This window comes from Ambystoma mexicanum, chromosome 3p (assembly GCF_040938575.1).
Source record: "Ambystoma mexicanum isolate Mex_15411 chromosome 3p, UKY_AmexF1_1, whole genome shotgun sequence".
In the NCBI taxonomy this organism is placed as follows: domain Eukaryota; kingdom Metazoa; phylum Chordata; class Amphibia; order Caudata; family Ambystomatidae; genus Ambystoma; species Ambystoma mexicanum.
This window is the reverse complement of record NC_090925.1, coordinates 526317122-526341109: the sequence shown is the minus strand read 5'-3', so window position 1 is coordinate 526341109 and position 23988 is coordinate 526317122. Positions and strand designations below refer to the sequence as shown.

The window sequence follows — 23988 nt, the reverse complement described above, 5'->3', positions numbered from 1 at the left end:
TCATGCACCTCGGTTGGTGAAGAAATTCCATTGGAACTTCCCAGACAAACAAGGACCAAGGGGAAGAGCAACTTTAGGAGGGGCCTTGGGGGGGAGTGCTGTCATGATGCCTACTCCTGGGCATCCGGATCAAGCCCGTCAGCCCCGGGAGCAGGCATCCAGATTTTTAATAAAACCCCAGCAGCCCCGGCTGGGGGCTGTCTGGGTTCAGTCCTGGCGCCTTAGGTGCCAGGCTCATAATAGGAATCAGTCCTGGTGCCATAGGCACCAGGCTCATAGTCTTTACGTACCTCATGCAGACCATGCTGCAAATGAATCCAAGCCAACGTGAGGCCTGGATGGGACTATTTTACTACAGGGACTATTTTTTACTCGGGTGTGGTTCTAGGGACTTCTTACCTTGAACTACTTTGGAGGCTATTTAAACCACGCCCGAACAGCAGCACATGCTTCGTGTTATTCTGAAAGAAGAAGGAGAGGTTAGAAAACAGATATTATTTCAATCCTTACCTGAATTCCGGATCCATCACGTCTTCGAACTTGAAAAGGACATTATTCTACATGCGTCGCATCGCCAGCTGCAGCGCCGCGCCATACTCACCAGTCCTCACTGCATTTTTCGATCCGGCGCAGCCTCCATTATTTTCTCTGCCGAATTCCACCATCTAGGGGACAAAAGAAACATAAGGTGAGCCGAAAAAGCCAACAAATACAACCTCTCCACCATAGACTTACCTGATTAACAACCGGAGGCATTATTCTGTAGCAAACCTCAACTTCTTACGCCGCACCTGTAAGGAGAGAGAAACCAGCAATTTAAACACACGCATCTTTTGCTGGACAGTGTTGGGTAATACAGACTCTTACCTGAACACCATCAGCTGCCACAAGACAATCTTCCCTTGGACCCAGCTGCAACACAAGAAAGGAATGTACAAGAGTGAACATCGGACATATTGAACTCTTTGAACTTTATACTTACGGGTTCTCGGCTGGAACCCCAGAGTCAATATTCATCCGGAACTCTTCCAACGACTTCAAACCAGTGAAGTAACTGGTATCTACGTGCCCCTGCATTCCACGCAGGTTGGAGAGCTCAACATTTACAAACATAAGGTGAGCTTACTGAAAGTGAATATCAGTGGTGATTAGTGGGGAGAACAGTGGGGTGCCATTACTAGAATCCACGGGTGGCTAAATCCCTTTCTCCACTTGCAGGAGAATACTTCTATGGGTCAAGCAGACGAGGTTAGGCGGTCCAGTCCAGTCTGTCATCTCAGCACTACGCTTCACGTTGGAGAAGGTCGCAGCTGTCCGGGTCCGGTCGACGCCCCTGTGGGAGCCAGGTGAGCGTAACAAGGCCCATCTCCCCGAAATGGTTGACATGCCTGACTATATCCCGCTAGAACGCAACCTATTCCCGAAATGATTCATCACAAAGTTACATCCACCATGTACAATGCCATAACCTCCTTTGCTACTGGGGAACTATCGGGTCTGAAAACCAAATGGGAAAGGGACGTGGGTGCCATACTCCCAGAGGAATGGGTAACTGCTTTGATGTTCCCCGGAGAATCAGCTATCTCTTCTAGGCTCAGACTAATCCAACTGAAGATATTGCACAGAATTTATTATCCAAGGGTAGCATTATTTAATTGGGGCAAAACCACTGACTCATCCTGTCTGAGATGCAAAAGGGAAGAGGGCTCTTATTATCACATACTATGGGAATATACCATAATTCAATAATACTGGCAGCAGTGCGGCAATGAACTCTCAAGGGTCATGGGCAAGACGATTCAGAGAAGCGCAAAACATCTACTGTTGGGAATAGAAGAAGAAGTCGAGCTATCACGTTACGACAAACTGTTTTTATCTACCACTACTGCACTAATCAAAAGAAACATAGCACAACTCTGGGGTTCTGAGACGACACAGAGCTACGCGCAATGGAGCACGGATGTGGACATCTGCATTGCAATGGAAAAAAGAGTCTACAAAGCTAGGGGATGTCCTGAGAAAGCCCAGAGAATATGGCAAAAGTGGGAAGACGCACACTGAGAGGTAATCAACATCAGTAGATCGAGCCAGCACCCAAAGACATGTACAGGAAACTAGAATTACGAGATACTAGTGCGACAAACTCAACAAGATTGTTTAGAGACTCCATCGCATTGGACCCATGGTGTGAAGTTGTTGTTGGGCGGGAAAGTGAAATAAGCGTGACCTCGCTGCGCAAGGCTGTATGTTTTTATGTTTTCAAAAAACAATAAAATGTTTGATTAAAAAAAAGATAGGCTTAATCAATACCCTTCACATGGCTTGTGCATTGCAGAAGGATAACCACTTTGAGGAAACACGAGCCAGAAGGCTAGCCAACATCACACACATTTATTAAAATTCAATCTTGGCTCCCAGAGAGGAGCGCTGCACAGCAGTGTCCCGCCTGAATGTTTCAATCGTCTTCTAGATTTGGCCCCGTTCATTTTGCAGGCACCCTTGACCTTTTAACCCACTGGAGCCTTCTGAGGAAGGGCACGGAGATCTGGTGGGGAAAACGAACATGGGAAGGGATTGGGTGGTAACAAAGAGAGGAAAGAAGGGCAGGGAAGTCAAAGCCGGGTGGTATAGTGTTCCAAATCCCCCTAGTGCTGCTGCAGTGCTCCGACATTAAGACATGTTAATTGAGCGAGGTGGGTACACATTGATTGGGCTGCAAACTCTTTGTGCCTCTGAAGAAATTGCTTTGTCAAATTTGATCTTAGATTAAGCTAGGTCTTTTTAACTGGTTCTATGTTCTTTCATCGCCGGCTATTTTTTCCACAGGATTTTTAATGAAAATGTTTTTCTGCAAAAACCCATCAAAAAATGTATATTTATTTGGGGTTCCCCCCTAAACCATCCTCCCCTATTGTTTTTTTACTGTTCCCAACCCCCCAACCCTCTATATGCCATTCCCCGCCTATATTTTCGATGTTTTTTTTTTTGGCAAAACATTTTTGTTAAATAAACAATTGAAAAAATAGCTTTCGATGAAAGAACGGTGTACCGTCTAACTGTGGGCCAGATTTTGATGAATAATCCAGTTCTGTTTCCCTGGTGGACTGTGCTGCAAATACTGCCTAGTAGTCATTGTATTCTTTTTCCCACACCTATCGCTTCTTCTCACTTTATAGGTTGGTCAGTGCACTCTTCATCCCAAGTGGGGTACACCATTGATTGTGACCCACTGTGTAATTATTACTGGATTCAGATCCAGCAAGATGCAATATCCCATGGAAGAGGCTCACACCTATTGTGTGATCTTCCTTCGGCCTATGCCCAGGACCCCATCCCTTCAGGGACCTAAATATCTACCATAAATGATACCATGGAACGAAGACTGGGTCGGTGTTCAACAGGCCTTGATTAAAACTTCTGATGTCCAGTGACTACAATACACCTGTATGCACACACTTGCTGCTGCACAGAAGGGACACAAATGCCTAAGCTATAAGCCCCCACCCTTCCACCGCACAAGGTCTTTGGGGATAGATGCCCCAGCCCAGACAGCCATTTTTATAGCTCAGCGGATCCGACTTTTAAAAACTTTGCCATTGCAGGTGGAGCCGGGTCGGATGGAATATGGGCGATCTTCCTGGCTCTTCAGGATGTCATGGGTGGCTGTGAGTGGGAAGCCCATAGAGGCTTACACAAGGATGTAGATCTGATGAAAGTGAAGTTTATTTACGCAACATAAATGGAAGCTTGATCCTTCAATAATGAATTGTAAGCTTAGTAAATGTCTTGTATAAAGTTCTTAGCTAGGGCTCATCCTGGTCTCACTTCAGAGTTCAGTTTAAGGCCCAGGTCTATGTCTTCGGGTGCCAGAATCCACTTCAACAGAGTACATAGTAGGAGCCCTCAGAGGCCAACACATCACAGGTTTTCAAAGTCGCAAATTCTCTTCCAGAAATCTGGGGCAGAGGTGGAGCCTTCCCAGCCATGGTCCCCTTTCCCAGGCTTTTAAGGAGACTCACTCACCTGACTACCTGCCTGCTCTACGGTCTTGGTGCTTGGGGCACTACCACCTTGTTACCGACGATGTAGCCTCCCCGCCCATCATTAGGTTGCTCGTCTCTCACCACCTCTGCCCAAGACTGTCATAGTCCTCGGGGACCTCCCTGCTCTAATGGCCTAGTAGGGGGGGCGGAGTTCTCCTCCTTCCTCCTTCCTCCTGTGGTGCTTAAGTGGGGGAAGGGGAGCATTTATAGGTAATGCCAGTTTACCAGTGGATTCAATTGTATGTCACACCTGTTTTTTGTGAGGGTTTACGCGTTAGTCACATTGGTTAGGTGAGAGTACACTTGTAAGCCACCTCAGTTTTGGTGCGGAGCCACTTGATTTGTATGTGAGATTCTTTTAAATCAGGTGTCAACATTTCAAGTGGCAAACTACTAGCCAGGCATTAAAAACACTGCTGGCCTCCTCAGTTCATCACATGCACAGAGTGGAGTGCACCATTTCTTACTAGCCAATGGCTAGTGTGGAGTGCATATTTTAAGGCATGTTTTAAAGAGTAACATCAACACAGATTAGTTCAGGTGAGAGTTTACATGCATGCCACCTTTGTTTCAGTAAGAGTTCACGCGTGTGTTAGCTCTGTTTAGAGGATGGTTCACTTGTATGTCACATCTGTTCACTTATAGGCTGCTTTGGTGGGGGATTTCCTACTGCTCTCTATTTACATAGGTTTGGCGTTCACATGTGTGTTTTATCTTCCACTGATGATCCACTCTTCCTGACATAATCGGATGATGACATAATCATGGTATTTAAAGAGCTTGTCAGCAGAGAACAACTCATCTTAAATGGCTGATGAATCTGAGGGTTTGTAAAAACGTCCCATCCTTGTCACTTATACAACATCCGGTAAATCCCCCAGAGAGTACATTCCATGCAGCCCATCCAAGCTGTAAATATCTTATGCAATCTCAAATCATAATTAGGTGGCATTATACAAACCTGGGGTATTTAAAATAACGAATTTGCCGTTTTCATTGTGCGCAGAGAGAGGCACACTAGTGAGAGGTTCTACATACCGACTGTCTAACATGAAAAGGATTGCAGACCACTTTCTGGTCTCTAAATACTGGGCCATAAATCTGTAGGTCTGTGGACGAAGAAAGGGTATTCATTTGAGACATAGCTGATAAGACTTTGGTAGTTTTAAGTTGGGGTGCTCACAGACCTAGTGATCCCAATGTCCTGTCAGAAGCCTAGTGGCGTAGCGAGTCACTGAACCTACTAACACTTCTGATACCCAAAGCAACTATGCTACAGAAAGATGGCCACTGACAGCAGAGCCTGGAGAAAGAGAGACAGAACCAATGGATGTTAATAGGGTATCAGGTAAGCATGGCAGACCGCAGCCAACATAGGGAGCCACAGAAGTGATACGACAGTGATACGGAAGGGTGTTAGAGGCACTAATAAGCAAAGAAATGTTGTATTAAACTCCCGTTATCCAATCGCTTGCTGACGTTCACCCCAGATAGTGGAGTCACCAGATGTCTTATTAAGGGCTATGAGGGCACATCACAGGAAGAATGCCACTTCATAAATACCAAGGAGAATAGCAAGTGGAGGGGAAAGGAAAATGAGTCAAAAATGAAGCAGGCAGTGAAGGGAGAAGAGAAGGAAGCCGGTGGCAACCTGCATCAAACAGGAGGTGAATAACCCAGGCAATACGTGAAATATCCAGCTCACTGGTGTCTATGGCCATGTGAACCAAAAAAAGCAGAAGTAAGGTATAATGAAACTGTAAGCATCTTATTGGTGGCCATTATTGAGTGGACTGCCCAGCACCACCCCTGCTTGCAGTCTCTTGTGGAAATAGAACTGCAGCTATCTTGGGTAAGTTCATTTGGTTCACAAATGCTCCAACACCTGTCTCCTTAACAGCGGTTGGTGATCTTTCCCTGAGATGCCACAAGCGTCCCTGCTGCTATCATCGCATACTGTGAAGCACCAGTCTGCCATACAGCACTGTAAGACTGTGAGAAGTGCAAGGGCAAAACCACTGCATCCGGCGCCTATAAAGGACATGACATTGACCACAAAACAGGATAACCAGCCCAATCCCATAACCTCACAGCCCAGCTTGTACATCAATACGAAGGTAAGGATCCTGTGATCAGTTGTCTCAAATGTCACTGAGAGATTGAGACTGGACAATAATCCAGCACACAGGGCCACATGTCTAACAACTCTGTGCTACAGGTGACAGGGAAACAGAATAGGAATGCAAAGACTGACCACTGGAGGGAGAGAGCTAACATCTGTAAGAGCTATATTTGTGGGGGGAGGGAGTTCCACTCTGGAGAGGACTGGAAGAGGTGGGGGAGGAATTGAACCATTAGACTCTAGAGAGGGAGACAGAGAGAAGCCAGATGGGGAGATACAGTGGCAAGCCAGAGGAGGAAGGAGGAGGACTGGCACCCCTACTAACCAGTGAGAGCAGGGAGGTTCCTGCAGACTACATCCGACTAAACCACCTCTGCCCACGGACTACATCCGAGGGCAGAGGTGGTGGGAGACAACCTAATGATGGGCGTGGAGGCTACATCATCGGTAACAAGGTGGTAGTGCCCCAAGCACCAAGACCATAGAGCAGGCAGGTAGTCAGGTAAGTGAGTCTCCCTAAAAGCCTGGGAAAGTGGACCAGGGTTGAGAAGGCTCAATCGCTGCCTCAGATTTCTGGAAGGGAATTTGCGACTTTGAAAATCTGTGATGTGTTGGCCTCAGAGGGCTCCTAATACATACTAATACATACTCTGTTGCCGTATTTGCTTTACACAGTAACTGTGCATCGAGTGTAAAGCAAAAGATATGTGTTATTACATGGATAGACTGACCTACATTAAAAGTAGCCCAGTCTAGCCAAATTATGTTTGCTATATCCTTGATGAACAGTAACTGTGCCTAATGGCTGAAGCAAAGAAAAGTGTTATTACCTTAATAGACTGGCATACATTCAATGAAGAGCAGCATATACACATAATAACACTTCATGTGCCATTTCTGCTTTACCCTTCATGCACGATACCATGTGCATTAAGAGTAAAGCAAAAAATAATCCCATGCCCAAAGCAGACCCCACCCCTAAATGGGGCCACACTGAGTTGGGCCTGTACTTTAAGGGGTGGGGTCTGACGCCTACATGCAATGCACAGAAACACTTTCACCCACACATTCACACACCATTCACACACTAACATACATGCATACAACCCATACATGTAATCTGTAAGATATATTTTGGGGTTATACCTAGTACTTTGTGGTTTTTTATTGTGGTATTTTGCTATGGTGGTATTTGTTGTATTTTTATAGTGGTGAGACTAATTTCAGAATACTGCCTAATAATTATTTCACCAGGGTCACTAACAATAAATAAATACTGGACCTAATACACTCTGAATAAATGTCTCATGCTCTCATGTGATGTTTTATTTACAACATCACAATGATGCCCTTTTGGCTGTGTTCCAATGAATATAAAGCATTCAATTGAAATATAATACATATAGTCAGCCTCTCTGACTAAAACAATTCACTGCAAACACACGCACACACACACACACACATATAGCACCTCTGAAAGGCTCAACTCGCACGAGTAATGTAACTTATGTTTTGCCACTTGTGGTAAAATGTGAATTACTGCCTGCGGTAAAATAGGCTTACATCCTGTTGGACCTCAGTCTATGTGTTAACAATAATTCGGACACATAATTAACTGCTAGTCCAATTCGTTTTTCTCTTTTATGGCTTTATAAAATGTTAAAATTCACAAAATGACCAAACAGTTGTATTCTGCTGTACTCCTTTACAGAGACTTATATTTAAACATGGATAAAATGCATTTCATTAGAGAGCTGGCACACATTAAATAGCTTTTCTAACAATAAGCTTCAGTTACACATTTGTTTGCTGGATGGCTAACACACGGTCTGATGTAACCTTGAATGTTTCTCTCATACAATTCTTGGCAGCTATAAAATGGGAATCCATGCAAAATATTGATTGTGAATTACTTTAAGAAAACAAACATATTTCTATTACACAACCTGTAAACATTTCCCACGTACACTACACACTCCGCAATTACTGTTATATTTACCTTGATAAACTGGCGATATTCCCGACTCAGCTTGGCAGTAAGTCCTCCCCAGCCTTTCTGCCTGCCCCGCACACGGTCAACTCGGATAAGAATTCTCAAGACATCAAAGCTCTGCTATGTGTTGCCAACTAAGGAGAGAGAGAGAGACACAGCTTTAGTCAGCTTGCAATCCGCCCAGCACCAGCCCTTTGCTCCCTTCATCAGTCAGTGCTAGAAGATGATTGCCCCTACTCTGCCTCAAACCCCTTTTTTATGAAAGCCCCTGTCACTCCAGAAAAACACCTCCATTTCACCAGATCCACCCACTAAAACATCACACACATTTTTCCTCTGTGCCTCTCATTGTGCTAACTGCATTGCTGAAGAGCAAAACAGATACATCTCTCTTGCACTTCCTGCTCCACGACAAAGCCATATGTCTTTAGGAACAGATCTTTACTTTTTTCAGCTTACCAGACAGCGCAGATTCAGCTTGCACATTTAAATTTCATTTTTCTTCCCATTTTAAGAGCATTATGTATTGACTCAATCAGCATCCAGTTTATTTCATGGACTAATTTGCACTAAATGTTATTATGGGATTCAGTTACATGTTAGATGGTGTTGGGTTAATTAGTATGTTAGATTTATGTTAGCATTATATTTAATGCAGCTCAGTTCATTAAATTAGCATCACGGAGTAAAGTGATCATTTTCTAGCATGTGCTCTGTGTATTGGCATTTATTTGAATCCAGCTTTAGACTCACACTCTTGAGTACCTTGATGAGTCTCACACCCTTGGCCCTAGTTGAATAATAATTTGGCATTTATATAGCGCTATGAACCCTCAGGTATCTGAGCGCTGCTTATTATTACCCACGGTGTGTGGTGCTCATTTATGAACCTCGGAAGGATGAAAGGCTGAGTTTGGCCCCACCAGGATTCGAACCTGTGTTAGCAGGCTCTGCACAATGTCAAAGCGAGCGCTCTACTCGCTGTGCCACTTGACCGGCTGAAGTTCAAACCTTATCTAAAATGTGAATTTTGAAATGTGGAGTCTAGATGTTGAAATACAGAGACCATGATCCTACCCTGCCTACATACATACACATTAAATTTTTAAAAAATACACTTACCTTGCCTTCATGTTTTCACACATGAGCCCGCACTGCCATGGAAGGGCCAAATGGGCCTCTGCTCCTCTTGGGACTCAGACACGCTGCCTGAGAGGAGGCCTCTCCTTTCAGTCAGCGCGTTCACATTGCGTGTCTATGGAACGTGAAAAAGCTGACCAGCAGGAGAGACCTCCTCTCAGTCAGCGTGTCTACGCTTCTGGCTTAATAATGAAAGCCGATGAGGGCAGTCTGCCGATGCCCCCCTGGCTTCCATTATTCACTGCTGCAGACTCAGAAACAAACAAACAAATAAAACATAGCAGGGAATGCACTACTGCAGAGAGTCACGCAGCACAGTCCCCTAAGAAAATAAAAGACATGGAAGACTGTGCTGCCTGTCACTCGTGCAAAGGGGGGGGGACTGAAATGTAGATGGGGTGCAACGCCCACCGCCCATATAGGCGGGCCGCCAGAGGTATAACTAGATTTGACCTGCTTATTTGTGTTACTTTAGGAATCTTCTGCTGCCCCAGTGACAGAACTGTGTCTCTTGCCTCATTCCATGTGCATTTTAACATTCCATCTTGACTCAAACTTTTGATGCTTTCTTTGTTGATCTAGCTCATATTTTACCTTTTCTCTTTTTTTCTCCCTGTTTTAGTTCCTTCCTTGCAGACCCTTTGCCGGCTGATCATCCAAAAGCACATTGTCCACCGGATGGCAATCGACTGGCTAGATCTGCCTCCTCTTCTCAAGAACCTCTGTAAATATGAGTGAGTGCTATTGGAGGAACAGGACCCAAAGTTGCTCTGGACCTTCACGCATTGTCCTCTGCCTGCACCAAAGAGCTTTCACCGGCAACCTAAAAACATAAACCTTTTCAGTGATGCCTGGTTCTGATAGTCTGGTAATGATGCCACAGAGCACTTTCTCTCCCATCATCGTTCCCACTGAAATCATGAAGAAGGGCTCTCCGTTAGAGTGCTGAGCAGAAGAGTTAACCCAACAATAGGGGCATCACTAATTGCAAAAAAAACAATATGCTGAAAAGTGTGAGGCTTAACTTTTCTTTGAAAGGTTGAATCGATTGGGCTGATTAAATGACTCTGTATGGACCAGGGAGCAAGGGGTCCACCATCGAGTCGGCTCAAACATGTCATTTGTCTGAGTGAAGAAGAACTCTTGTTAACCTCAGCAGTGTTTCAAAGAAGCTCTGTGGATGGAGTGGACTTTGACTGCCTAGAGCAGTTTGCAGATGCTGTACGAAAAAAAAAAATAAGTGAATTTCATAACTTGTTTGAGCCCTTTCCTTTTCTAAGCACATTGTCTGCTCACCTTCTATAACAACACTACTTCTTTTTTGTTATGTAATGTAATAGTCACTTACGCAGCACCTGTTACCACCACAGTTAGCTCACAGCCCTGAGGCACGTCTGGAAAGTAGCAGATTGGGTTCCCTAGGGTATTCAGACCACTGTCGCAGAGGAAAAGAAAAGAGGATGGAGGACGATGGAAAAGCAGATTCTACTGTAGGAGAGGTAGGGGAGACGGTGGTATTTGTGATAGATTAATCCTGTGTATAATAACATGAAGACGCTTGTACAATGGCTTAGGATATCATGTAAAACTATTTCACTAGAATAAAAAAACAATTTTACTAGAAATGAGAACCAGTGGTACCTTTTTGTTTTCTCAAAATAATGTGTGGTGGGATCTAGATTTCTTGAATAAGTGAACAAAGTCTCGCAAGCTGGCCCAGAACAACAAAGGTACCTTTTGAAATTATCAACAAGCAGAAGCAAATTCTACTATCACTTCACCAGGGGAATCAAGTTCATCTCAGCAGAAAAGCCTTTCCAGGGCACAAGGTGTTTGCAAATAATCGTTCAAGTAGTGTCTCTTCAAGCTGCCTATATAGCAAACTATCTCGTAATGTGATCTAATGCAATGTAAAGTGATCTTAGATGGCACCCTTCTGTCATTCTTGTTGTCCTTAGCTATGAACAGAGGGAGAGAGGCGTTGTTAGTGGAATTGTGGTAGAGGCAGATGCAAAACCTGTGGTGTTGGTAGGTGTAGGTCAGAAGTATCCAGATCCTAAGTGTTGATCTGCCTCTTTGGGCTTGGCGGATACACTGGGGGATATGTTATCTGAAGAGAAAAGACCAAAGTTTGATGGGTTGAAGTTCTTTAGGTGTGGTTACCTGCTGATGTGAAAGGGTTTAATAGAAATGAAGAGGGGTCTTGGTCACAGCTAAATCAGTGTTCGTGTGCTAATGTCTGGGCCTGTGGTGGCCACCACTGTGCTGTGCTGTGGGGATTTGTGCATGTAAATTAAAGTGATAGGAGATTGTAGAAGGGAGGCGATTCGTTTGGGGAAGAGAGGTGTAGGCCTTACAAGGTAAAACTCGCTCTCACTCAGATAGATACATTGCACTCCTTGTGGATCTGGGAATTGGTAGATGAAGGAAGGGGGCAGTCAGGAGACTCCACTCATTATTATAAGCTATCTGCTAAGGATTATGGGAGGCAATACACTTTGGTTCAGAATACGTGATGCTAGAGATGCAGACCTCAGCTACTCATTTCACCAACCTTAGTTTACTGGCTGGCAGGGTGAGAGCTGCCCTAAGCCTCACTTTAACTTGCTGAGACACTGTGCTGAGTGACCATTGGGACGTTTTCCTGTGAGGCAGTGAATGGCGTTTGTCAGGTAAGTGGGTCAGAAGCCAGAATCGCTGGTTATTTCCCCAAGAGGTATACCCCAGTTTCTCGCTCAATCCTCTGACCCCTCTGACACAGTGCACGCAGCCAGAGGCAAACATGTAATAACCGTGGCCCCCCGCCAGCCATTACTTACCTGGTATTCAGCTCCATAAATTCAGTTTCAGAATGATGCTGAAACCCTGCAATTTCCAAGAAATGAGAAGCAGGAGAATCCCTCAGGTCTAATTCGGCTTCTTGGGTGACCTGGACACAGTGGGCTCTTCATATGCACCCGAAAAACTACATGTCAAATCCAAACAACCTTATTTCGGATATACCATCCATACAACACTGCCAATATACATTATATACAAATATATTAATCTCATTACAGTACAAACTACAGAGTTTCTTCGTACCACAATCCGTTATCACATTAAAATGTTTTTTCCACCTAAAATTACAAAACTCTAAAAAAGTTGTTAAAACCCCTCCCAATTTTGAAAACAAATGTGTCTTATTAAAATAATCACGTGCCATTCCTTACATAAGCTTAGCAGGGGCAGGCACCAAACCAACTCTGTCAATGTGCTGAGCATGCACTGTGTGATCCTCTACCATCCCATATCAGTAAAGAGCATAAGGAATATCAACTACATGCCATCGCCAATTCAACACTGTCCGACGACAATTAGATAATGTCCATTTGAACATGTACGAAAGGCACAAGCACCCAATTAAACATGGGATTGTTAAAGAACATCGAGTTCAGGGGGAATCGTAACAAGTGGAAGTCTTTCTCGCTGTTCAACAGAGGAAGTGGTGAGCTCTTCGGTCTCCATGGTTCCCTGATGGTTGCACCCCAATGAAAAAGGGAATTGCTAGCTCTAGGATTACGGGAGCTGAAGCTTTAGTATCCATTATCATAACGGGGATCTCTTGGGAAAAATCATAAAGATGGACAGAACTTCCCTTTCCTGTTGTCCCTTGGGCAAATGATGGCGACCGGGAGATTATCTGGCGTTCTTGACCTAGAGCCCAGATGCTCACACACCGGAAGCTCACCTGGGCCTCAGCGGAATCCTTAGGAAGTTCTCTTTCCTCAGTGGACTCCTAGGTCCTGCCCCCATGAACTTTCATTCTCAGGGGTCTCATTGCTACAGGGAGGTAGACTAAGGTGGTTTGTCAGACTCTCAGTTTGGCCTCACGAGGAGGCCTGTGTCCCTCACCTAGGGTTTGTTTAGTGGTGCCCATCCCCCACAGTTGTGATGATGTTATGTCGAGGGGTATGTTCACTAAAACCTACTGGTGGGAACACCGGTACACCAGTAGGAAACATTTCTCTGCCACTTTATCCCGTAGTTCCTTTATGGGGAATGACAGGGTGTGATGGTGAAACCTTGAGAGTGTTTCCGTAGGGTTGTCTCCAACCCTCACAACTCCACGTCTCTGTGTGGAGTCCCCTGGGGTTTCTCCTCCTCAGAGGCGCTTTTCTACCATGCAAGGGTTCTTATCCCTTAGTTGGCATCCCATATCCATTTGTTGATGCATAGGGCAGTGTTCAAAAACTAAACCTCAGTGCTGGTATCACCAGGGTCCCTTGCATGTACTGTTGAGCACAAGGCTCCCCTCTTCTTAAGGTTTGGACTGCCTCTTAGTTAGGTGTATTGCTGATGTTGAAGGGGCCTAAAGACTACCTGCACTGCCTGTTTCCTTCCCTCTAGGTTGTGGACATATTTCGTGCATTTAACCCTTTAGACCCCAATGGTCTTGTATATACATTGTATTGATAGGTTTTGTGTTGGTTTATTTAGTGTTAGTGTGATTCTTTTGCTATTGTCTATGTTACAAAGGCATTTTAATAAATGTGTCTATATTTGTGATATAACACCTTGTAAAGACCGGAGGGGGGTCTGTACTTCCGCTCTCTATATGGTAGAGGAGAGGCACAGAGGACCCCAGCCAATATTCCCTATTGTGGTAGCAATGGACGAGCAATCAAGGCCTAGCTTCTCGAGAGGTGATGCGAGCTGGTTCTTAAGTACAGTGTAGTCCCCGAGTCCCCACGAAGGAATGTCCACACACTGTATCAGTTAAAACACAGTCTTCATATAATTAATATTCAAAGTCATATACACGATCACGATAACTCACTTTGTAATCCGAAAATCAACAATGGTAAATATGTACAGTTCTAAAGTGGTGCCACTAACGTTACTCGATCTTATTAAAGTGAATACGGTCAGAATGACACACAGATCAAAATAAAGAGGAAACCAGCAGTAGAGAGAGGAAGGAAAGCAGGATGGTTGAGCAATAGGTAGAATACTGGTAACTACCGTTAAACACAGCTCTGTGTGGAGATCCCCCCACATGGGCAACCAGTAGAAGAAAGATACAAGCCCAGTCCATATATTGTTCACCCTTAGACTTCCCAATAGTTCTGCAACCCCAAAGTACCTTGGTGTTGTAGCGCTCCGCGTCGGGGAAATCGACAACCCTTCTTGAGTGTCCTCCCTTTCAGGCAGGAGTCACGGGTCATCGAACGTCCGACGGAGAACAGGTCGAACTACGACGTTGAGGTGGCCGCGTCGTTCCTAGCCATGCTCGTAGTCGGGGAAGCGTAAACGTCCTGCAAGGAAGAGGCGTGCGGGGCACCTCGCTGTCGATAGTTCTGGACAGCAAAGAGTTGAAGAACTGTGGCCCAGCAAGGGCGTCAAGTCGTCGGCGTCTCTGTGGTCTTTGGGTGGCGGGAAACCCACCGGTGAATGCACCCCGGCGCGTCGACGGTCAGGCCTTCTCCAGCAGGATACAGCGCTGACGATGCGGACGGGAGCGCCCTTGGATCAATGAATTTTCTTAGGCAACCGGAGCAAGGCGGCTCCAGTCGGCGACATCGGTCGGCGACAGTGACAGACAACAGTCCGGGCGCTTCTCCTTGGAGTTCCGCAGCAATCCCCGTATCGGGTCGGCAGCCTGTCGAAGGTCTGTCTACCAGGGGGCTTAGGCAAAGATCAGCTGTGCACGATGGTCCCTCTTAGCTCCGGAAGAGGGCGCCTTACCATGTCCTCTCTGGGTCAGTTCTTGAAGCACAGCAGCTTTCCAATTGCGAAAGAGAGCAACAGCAATTCTTCTCGTCCAGCAGGGCTCAAGGTTAAGCTTCACTCCAGTTACTCGTCGTAGTGGACTTCAGCTTCTGAACACGATTCCTAGCAGGGAGAGGTCCCCAGATATACTCTTGATCTCCCATTCATTCCGCTGGGTCGCACTCAAGCATCCAATCACGACTACGGGCATTCATGCAAGCAGTCAACTAATCAGGTACATGAGGTATTCAGGCCATTCACTTCTCTCCAGACACTCAGAACAAGTTATGTGTATTGGGACAAGTACCAAGCCATTCAACACTCCAAGCTGCATTCATACCGGTTTCGGGCAGGTCTGTCTCAACCCTTGTGTCAAACACCAGATACTAGACAGTCACAACATGCAATGTATATTTGTCACACACTCCATTCACCCAGGTCCCACCCACAGGCATACCCACAACATACGGTCGTTGAGAAGGCTCCAGCTAGTCTGGTCGGCACTTCCCCACACTACCATATACAGAACTTCCACCCAAGAGCCAGTCATGGGGAAGGGACAGAGGCAGGGCTTCCCGGGGCTTCGGGAAGATCAGGGTAACAGGTGATGGAAGGCAAGAGGCCATGGGGGCCATTTTGTCTTCATCAGGAATCTACCAATTCCAATGACAGGGCCTGGGCATCCCAAAATGGAGGACGCTCAGGGCACCAGTCATTTCAGCATGGAGCTGCCACCAGCCTGTACCCTGCTCTGTGGGTCACACACAGGTGCCCAAAAACATACACTAGGGGCACAGGGTTGTACCCCTACCCATGGGTGCCGTAAGGGTATCCCATGGGTCTGTTCACCAAACCAAAAGAGAGAGAGCTGCACCGCCAGGAGTCCCACATGAACTCCTGCTCGGAAAACACGACAGAACACACGATAAAAAGGCAGTAAAGGACAAGGATACGGAGGCCCTGTCCCTCCGATGCATTTCCATCATCACAGTCCCCCCCCAGACTGAGGTGCAGGGTGCCTAATCTCCCACGGGATAGACACCCTCATCCAGACGGTCACCATACCTTCTGGAAAGGCCATCTTCATTATCGTGACTCTTCCCTGATCTGTGCTCAATGGTAAAGTTGAGTCCTTGCAGACTAATGGACCACCTGAGCAGTTTCTGGTTTTCACCCTTCATCTGCATAAGCCACTTCAGGGGCTTATGATCGGTTTGGACCTTGAAGGTAGACCCGGTAAGGTAGGTTCTAAAACGCCTAAGGCTCCAAACAATACTAAAACATTCCTTTTCAACAGTAGCCCACCTGGGTTCCCTACCCTTAAGTTGTCTACTGATGAATATAATCAGATATTCTCTTCCTTTTTCATCTAACTGGGACAAGACAGCTCCAATTCCGGTGTCGCAGGAGTTAGTTTGAACGATAAAGGGCTTGCTGTAATCCGGCGCACACAGCACGGGTGCCCGACACAGACTTCCTTTCAAGCCATCAAAAGTCCTCTGACAGTCTTCAGTCCAATTAACCTTCCTAGGTTGCTTGGGCGAAGTCAACGCTGTCAGGGGTGTAGCTATGGTTCCATAGTCTGCCATGAAATTGCGATAATACCCAGTGAGGCCCAAAAAGGCTCTCATCTGGGTTTGAGTAGTGGGAGTCTCCCAGTCCTGTACATCCTGTATTTTACTGGGGAGAGGTTGGATTTGACCCCCTCCTATCTCATGACCAAGATAGGTGACTTTCCCCTGAGCTATCTGGCACTTGGTGGCCTTGGTAGTGAGGTTAGCCCTTTTTAACGCCTGCAACACTTTATCCAGATGAGTCAAATGCTCTTCCCAGGTGGAACTGCAGACGGCAATGTCGTCTAAGTAAGCCACACTAAAGGCTCCCAGCCCACTGAGCGCATGGTTGACTAATCTCTGGAAAGTGACAGCGGCGTTCTTCAGCCCGAAAGGCATGACCCTAAACTGGTAGAGTCCCTCGGGTGTTGAGAACGCCGTCTTTTCCTTGGCATGGTCCGTCAGAGCTATTTGCCAATATCCTGAGGTAAGGTCGAAGGTGCTCACAAATTTGGCAGCACCTATGGTGTCCACAAGCTCATCAGCCCGGGGCATAGGGTGCGCGTCAGTTTTGGTGACGGCATTGCCTCCTCGGTAGTCCACACAGAACCTCCAATCCTTGGTGCCTGCCTGGGAACTTGCCTTGGGGACAAGGACCACGGGACTGGACCAGGGACTGGTTGAGGGTTCAATAACACCCAGATCCAACATCTTGGCAACCTCAGCCTGGATGTGGTTCTTGACGGTATCTGACATACGGTAGCACCTGCTTTTGACAGGCACACTGTCACAAGTGTCAATCTCGTGCCTACACCACGCACCACGGTGTAAGGCCTGGTGTCAGTGAAAACAGAGAGGCGTACTGTAGGAGCAAAGCCCGGCAGGCCTTCTGCTGCTCTGTCGTCAGATCGGGAGAGAGATGCACTCCCTCCACGGAGCCATCCTGAGGGTTGCTATGCAGCAAATCAGGAAGAGGCTCACTCTCATCCTCTTCTTGCCCTGAAGCTAGCAAGAGACATGAGACTTCGGCCCGCCTGTGGAAAGGCTTGAGCCTATTAACATGGAATATCAGAAGGGCTACCCCAGAGGCTCCCATGTCAACCAGATAATTGACCTCGCCCATCTTGGAGATTATCCTGAAGGGTCCAGTCCATTTATCTGTCAAAGCACGAGGCTTGGTAGGCTCCATCACGAGGACCTCCTGTCCCGGAGTCCAATCCACTTGCGATGCTTTAAGGTCATGCCAGTACTTATTCAATTCCTGGCTGGCCTTAAGATTCGCTGTTGCCTGACCCATCATCTGTGTCATCCTCTGTCTGAGGCCTAACACATAGTCCCCCACTTGCTTGGCGGGACCTGGAGGGGTGGCCTCCCAACCTTCTCGGATCAAGGCGAGGGGCCCCCTCACGGCATGTCCAAAGAGTAACTCTAAGGGGCTGAAACCAACACCCTCTTGAGGCACCTCTCTGTAAGCAAACAGCAAGCATGGAACGGAGAAGATCCCACTTCTTCCTGAGGGGCTCTTCCAAAGTGCCTAACATGCCCTTGAGAGTTTTGTTAAATATCTCAACCAAACCGTTGGTCTGGGGTGGTAAGAGATGGAGAACTTGTAAGTTACCCCTGATTCTTTCCACATGGTTTTCATGTAACTTGACATGAAGTTGGATCCTCTGTCAGAGACCACCTCCTTAGGGAATCCAACACGGGTGAAAATGCCCAGGAGAGCCCTGGCAACCACCTTGGCCGTAACCGTCCGAAAGGGTATAGCCTCAGGGTACCTGGTGGCATGATCTACCAAAACTAGGATGAAAAGATGTCCACCCAACGTGGGAGGGTCAAGGGGACCGATGATGTTGATGCCAACCCTCTCAAACGGTGTGCCCACCACTGGCAACGGTTGCAGTGGGGCAATTACTCTGCCTCCAGTCTTGCCAGACAGCTGACAAGTTTGGCAGGTTCTGCAGTGGGACTCCACTTCTACTCCCATCCGTGGCCAGTAGAAATGGGCAGAGAGCCTATGCTTAGTCTTCTTGGTACCAAGATGACCAGCCAAGGGCACCTCATGCGCCAACTGCAGCAGGAAGGGCCGGAAAACCTGGGGTACCACCAACCTCTTGAGGGTACCAGGTTCAGGCTTAGTGGGCTCACTAACAAGGAGCTCACCCTCCCAATAAATCCGAAAGGTCCTAAGCACTTCTCCTTGTGCCTGGGACAGGGCCTGTGTCCTCAAACCCTCGAGAGAGTGGCACTCTCTCTGTCCCTTACAGAAGTCCGCCTGGGAGGGTCCCCCTTCAGCCAACAAGCATTGAAGGTCGGATGATCCTCCGGGTTAAGATCCTCTCCCACAGGAAAGTCTTCTGGCTCGTCTCCCACAGGAGTTGAGATGGGATTTACCACTGGACCCAGCCCGTCCGGAGCATGGATCCCAATGGGCGCTGTCGGAACAGCAGGAGGAGTAGGGCCTCCATCCACAGGGGCGGCCTTCTTACTCCTCTGTTTCTTTCGTGCCTTGGGTTTCCCCGTCGGCAAGGATACCGGGCTCGCAGCCAGACCCTGTGTGACCTGCGATCGGGTGACTGCCACAGCAGCCATGGGTAGACCATCCGCGATCATCCCCAATTCGACCAAATAGTTTCCCAATAAAATATTTGCAGGCACGTTGTCCTGAACCAGGACCAGAAGCTTTGCTGTCTTGTCTCCAATCGTAATGTTGACTAAGGCTACAGGCGATAATTTGGGAGGCCCAACAGCTTACCTGGTGGTTCTCAGAGGAGCACCTACATAGTCCTCTGGCTTGAGCAGGGTCCTGTCCACCACTGTCATGCTTGCCCCAGTGTCTTTCAAACCAGTAGAAGGCTGGCCATTCATGAGGACACTTCTCAAAAACCTATGAGTGTTTTGTGGGCTAGTCACCAGTACCTCTGCGTACTGGTCCCAGGCCCCAAGGAACACTAAGGAAATCTCTACGGGAGCACCAAAGGTGATCCCAGTAGAGGAGGGGAGGACGGTGGCCTCCACCTCAGGTACAGAGTAGGGATAGGTCAGGCTGACAGCCTGGACTCCAAGTGCCTTACCCTTACACTTGGGGTCATCCCTTCGGTGATCCAGAGCCCCACAACCCCAGCATGTGCTGGGCGTGCGGGGTACGGTACTGGAACCACTGGGACCCTGCTTTGCAGCAGGTGGACCACTACTCTTACTCCCAACCACAACAGACTTATCCCCACTAGGTTTTTGGGTCTTCGGAGAGGAAGGTTTTGGTTTACTCGACTGTGATTGCTTTTGGGACTCCTGAGCTTTCTGAGAGGCCCCCTTTTCTTTGTCCTTGTCCTTCCCACTGGAGTCCTTAGGAGACACCCGGTGGGAGACCCACTTCTCAGCCAACCTAGCCAGCTTAAAGGGGTCCAAAATGTTCTGGGTCAGCAACATACTGACGCAGCTCTGGTGAACCGGCTTCTGAAAAATGCTCAAAAAACAAGAGGTGAGACAATTCAACAAACGTTTTCACTTTTTTCAACCATCAATCCACCCCATCCTGTTCATGTGCGCCGCACTCACCCAGTCAACCCAAGACACATTCTCTCGTTTCTTAAAATCCCTGAACCGGTTAAGATATTGGCTAGGCGTTTTGCCTAACTTGGCGATTAAAGCAGACTTCATGCACTTATACTGACCCCTTTATTCCACACTCAGCTTCAGAATACAGTCACTTCCAGTTTGAGGCACTCTGCTTAACAAACACTTAGCCCAATCTCTCTTATCAACATTGTGAATTGCACAAGCCATCTCAAACGCTTCAATCCATTGGAGGATATCAGAACCCTCTGCATACACACCAACCAAATCTTTCATAAACTTGGTTGCTGGGGACCTGACACTCTCAACTGGTTTCGCTGAAGTCTCCACTCGATATTTCTCTAGCTGGATTCGCTAACATTCAGTGTCCTGGTTCTTGAGTTCAAGGTCCTTATCTTTGAGATCAAGATCCCTGTTCTTGAGCTCCACTTGCTGTGCCAACTCCTCTTTCTTAAGCTCAGCCTCTAGTTCCAACTTGCAATATTCAAAGGCTAACATCATCCTCAATAACTCAAGCTCTAGAGAATTGCTGGGGTTTGGAACAGAGGCAGCAGGAATGGCGGCATTCCCAGAATCAGTTTCGGCGACAGCCCTCGGGGTAGAGACCTCATTGGTTGCATCCCCCCCTTCAAGAGTTTCACAATCAATCTGGTAGTCCACCAGGGCAGCTATCAGCTCCGCCCTAGACTTATCCACAAAGTCTAATTCCCGGGCTTCACAAGCACTCTGGAGAGCCTCTAAGCTCATCCGAGTCAATTTACCATTTCCAATAGATTCCATTGCTTGTAATGCAGTTATCTCGTATACGACTAAACCTTAATTTAACAAAGTGCAGATATCCTTCGTAAGTGGCACGGTTATACACCGAGTCTTAAAACCATAAGCATCCCACTATGCCACCAGCTGTAAAGAGGCCGGTGGGGGGTGTCTGTACTTCCGCTCTCTATATGGTAGAGGAGAGGCACAGAGGACCCCAGCCAAGATTCTCTATTGTGGTAGCAATGGATGAGCAATCAAGGCCTAGCTTCTCGAGAGGTGATGCGAGCTGGTTCTTAAGTACAGTTTAGTCCCCGAGTCCCCACGAAGGAATGTCCACACACTGTATCAGTTAAAACACAGTCTTTATATAATGAATATTCAAAGCCATATACACGATCACGATAACTCACTTTGTACTCCGAAAATCAACAATGGTAAATATGTACAGTTCTAAAGTGGTACCAATAACGTTACTTGATCTTATTGAAGTGCATAGGGTCAGAATGACACACAGATCAAAATAAAGAGGAAACCAGCAGTAGAGAAAGGAAGGAAAGCAGAATGGTTGAGCAATAGACAGAATACTGGTAACTACCGTTAAACACAGCTCTGTGTGGAGATCCCCCCACCTGGGCAACCTGTAGAAGAAAGATACAAGCCCAGTCCATATATTGTTCACCCTTAGACTTCCCAATAGTTCTGCAACCCCAAAGTACCTTGGTGTTGTAGCACTCCACGTCGGGGAAATCGATAACCCTTCTTGACTGTCCTCCCTTTCAGACAGGAGTCACGGGTCGTCGAACGTCTGACGGAGAACAGGTCGAGCTACGACGTTGAGGTGGCCGCATCGGTGCTCATTGACAGGGAAGCATAAACGTCCTGCAAGGAAGAGGCGTGTGGGGCACCTCGGTGTCGATAGTTCTGGCCCGCAAAGAGTTGAAGAACTGTGGCCCAGCAAGGGCGTCGAATCGTCGGCGTCTCTGTGGTCTTTGGGTGGCGGGAAACCCACCGGTGGATGCTCCTCGGCGGGTCGATGGTCAGGCCTTCTCCAAGCGTCCTTGGATCAATTAAGTTTCTTAGGCAATGGGAGCACGGCCGCTCCAGTCAGCGACATCGGTCGGCGACAGTGACGGACAACAGTCCGGGGCTTCTCCTTGGAGTTCCGCAGCAATCCCTGTATCGGGTCGGGCAGCCTGTAGAACGTCTGTCTACCAGGGAGTTGAGGCAAAGATCAGCTGTGCACAATGGTCCCTCGTAGCTCGGGAAGAGGGCGCCTTACCAGGTCCTCTCTGGGTCAGCTCTTGAAGCACAGCAGCTTTCCGATTGCGAAGGAAAGCAACAGCAATTCTTCTCGTCCAGCCGGGCTCAAGGTTAAGCTTCACTCCAGTTCCTCGTTATAGTGGACTTCCGCTTCTGAAAATGATTCCTAGCAGGGAGAGGTCCCCAGATATACTGTTGATCTCCCATTCATTCCGCTGGGTCGCACTCAAGCATCCAATCACGACTACGGGCATTCATGCAGGCAGTCAACCAATCAGGTACCCAAGGTATTCAGGCCATTCACTTCTCTCCAGACACTTACAACAAGTTATGTGTACTGGGACAAGTACCAAGCCATTCAACACTCCAAGCTGCATTCATACCGGTTTCGGGCAGGGCTGTCTCAACCCTTGTGTCAAACACCAGATAATAGACAGTCACAACATAGAATGTATATTCGTCAAACACTCCATTCACCTAGGTCCCACCCACAGGCGTACCCACAACATACGGTCATTGAGAAGGCTCCAGCCAGTCTGGTCGGCACCTCCCCACACTACCATATACGGAACTTGCACCCAACAGCCAGTCAGGGGGAAGGGACAGAGACAGGGCTTCCCGGGACTTCGGGAAGATCAGGGTAACAGGTGATGGAAGGCAAGAGGCCATGGGGGCCATTTTGTCTTCATCAGGAATCTACCGATTCCAATGACAGGGCCTGGGCATCCCAAAATGGAGGACGCTCAGGGCACCAGTCATTTCAGCACGGAGCTTCCACCAGCCCGTACCCTGCTCTGTGGGTCATACACAGGTGCCCAAAAACATACACTAGGGGCACAAGGTTGTACCCCTACCCATGGGTGCTGTAAGGGTATCCCATGGGTCTGTTCACCAAACCAAAAGAGAGAGAGCTGCACCGCCAGGAGTCCCACATGAACTCCTGCGCGGAAAACACAACAGAACACACGATAAAAAGGCAGTAAAGGACAAGGATACGGAGGCCCTGTCCCTCTGATGCATTTCCAGCATCACACGTAGTGATGACCTTCACATGGTTTTCTTGGATTTCCTTGACCAGGGAATCCACTGAAGGGATTTTAGTTGATGAAGGAGTGGTAGTAGGAAAGACTGAGGGATGGAAGCCATAGGTACAATAAAACGGAGACATTTGAGTTGCTGAATGTTGTGCTTTATTATATGCAAATTCGGCTAGGGTAGTAAAGTGCTCCAATTGTCTTGGGAAGCCGAGACGAAACAATTAAGGTATTGTTCCAAGGACTGGTTGAGTCTTTCCGTCTGCCCATTGGATTGGGGGTGGTATCCAGATGAAAGGTATTGCTGTATTCCTAAGGAACGACACAGAAGATTCCAGAAGGCTGAGACGTATTGTGGTCCACGGTCTGATAGAATGCTCTTTGGTAACCCATGTAATCTAAAAATGGTTTGCAGGAAACAGGAAGCCATTTGAGCAGTGGAAGGTATTTTGGTTAAGGGAATGAAATGAGCTAATTTGGTCATGGAGTCTATTGTCACCATTACAGTAGTGTATCGGGAAGAAAGAGGTAATTCTACTATAAAATCCATTTATATCTTCTCCCATGGTTGTGAAGGCAAGGAGGGTTGTGCTAGTTTTCTCACTGGTAGTTTATGAGGATTCTTGGATTGAAGACAGATAGTGCAGGAGGCAATGTAGTCATTGACATCTTTTTTCATATGAGGCCACCAAAAAAACCAATGGATCAATTCATAAGTGGTGGCATTCCCACGATGTCCGGCTGTTTTGTGGTCATG

The 23988-nt window shown here is 47.3% G+C and overlaps 1 protein-coding gene across 1 annotated transcript in view; it reads left to right on the top strand.

The window, feature by feature from the left end:
• NEURL2 (neuralized E3 ubiquitin protein ligase 2) overlaps positions 1-10923 on the top strand; it is a 56478-nt gene extending 45555 nt beyond the window's left edge. The window contains exon 2 of the mRNA XM_069651238.1: positions 9921-10923. Within this exon, the coding sequence (XP_069507339.1) occupies positions 9921-10036 (116 nt within the window). The 3' untranslated portion in view covers positions 10037-10923. The remainder of the gene's footprint in view (positions 1-9920) is intronic.
• Positions 10924-23988: the final 13065 nt, after the last annotated feature.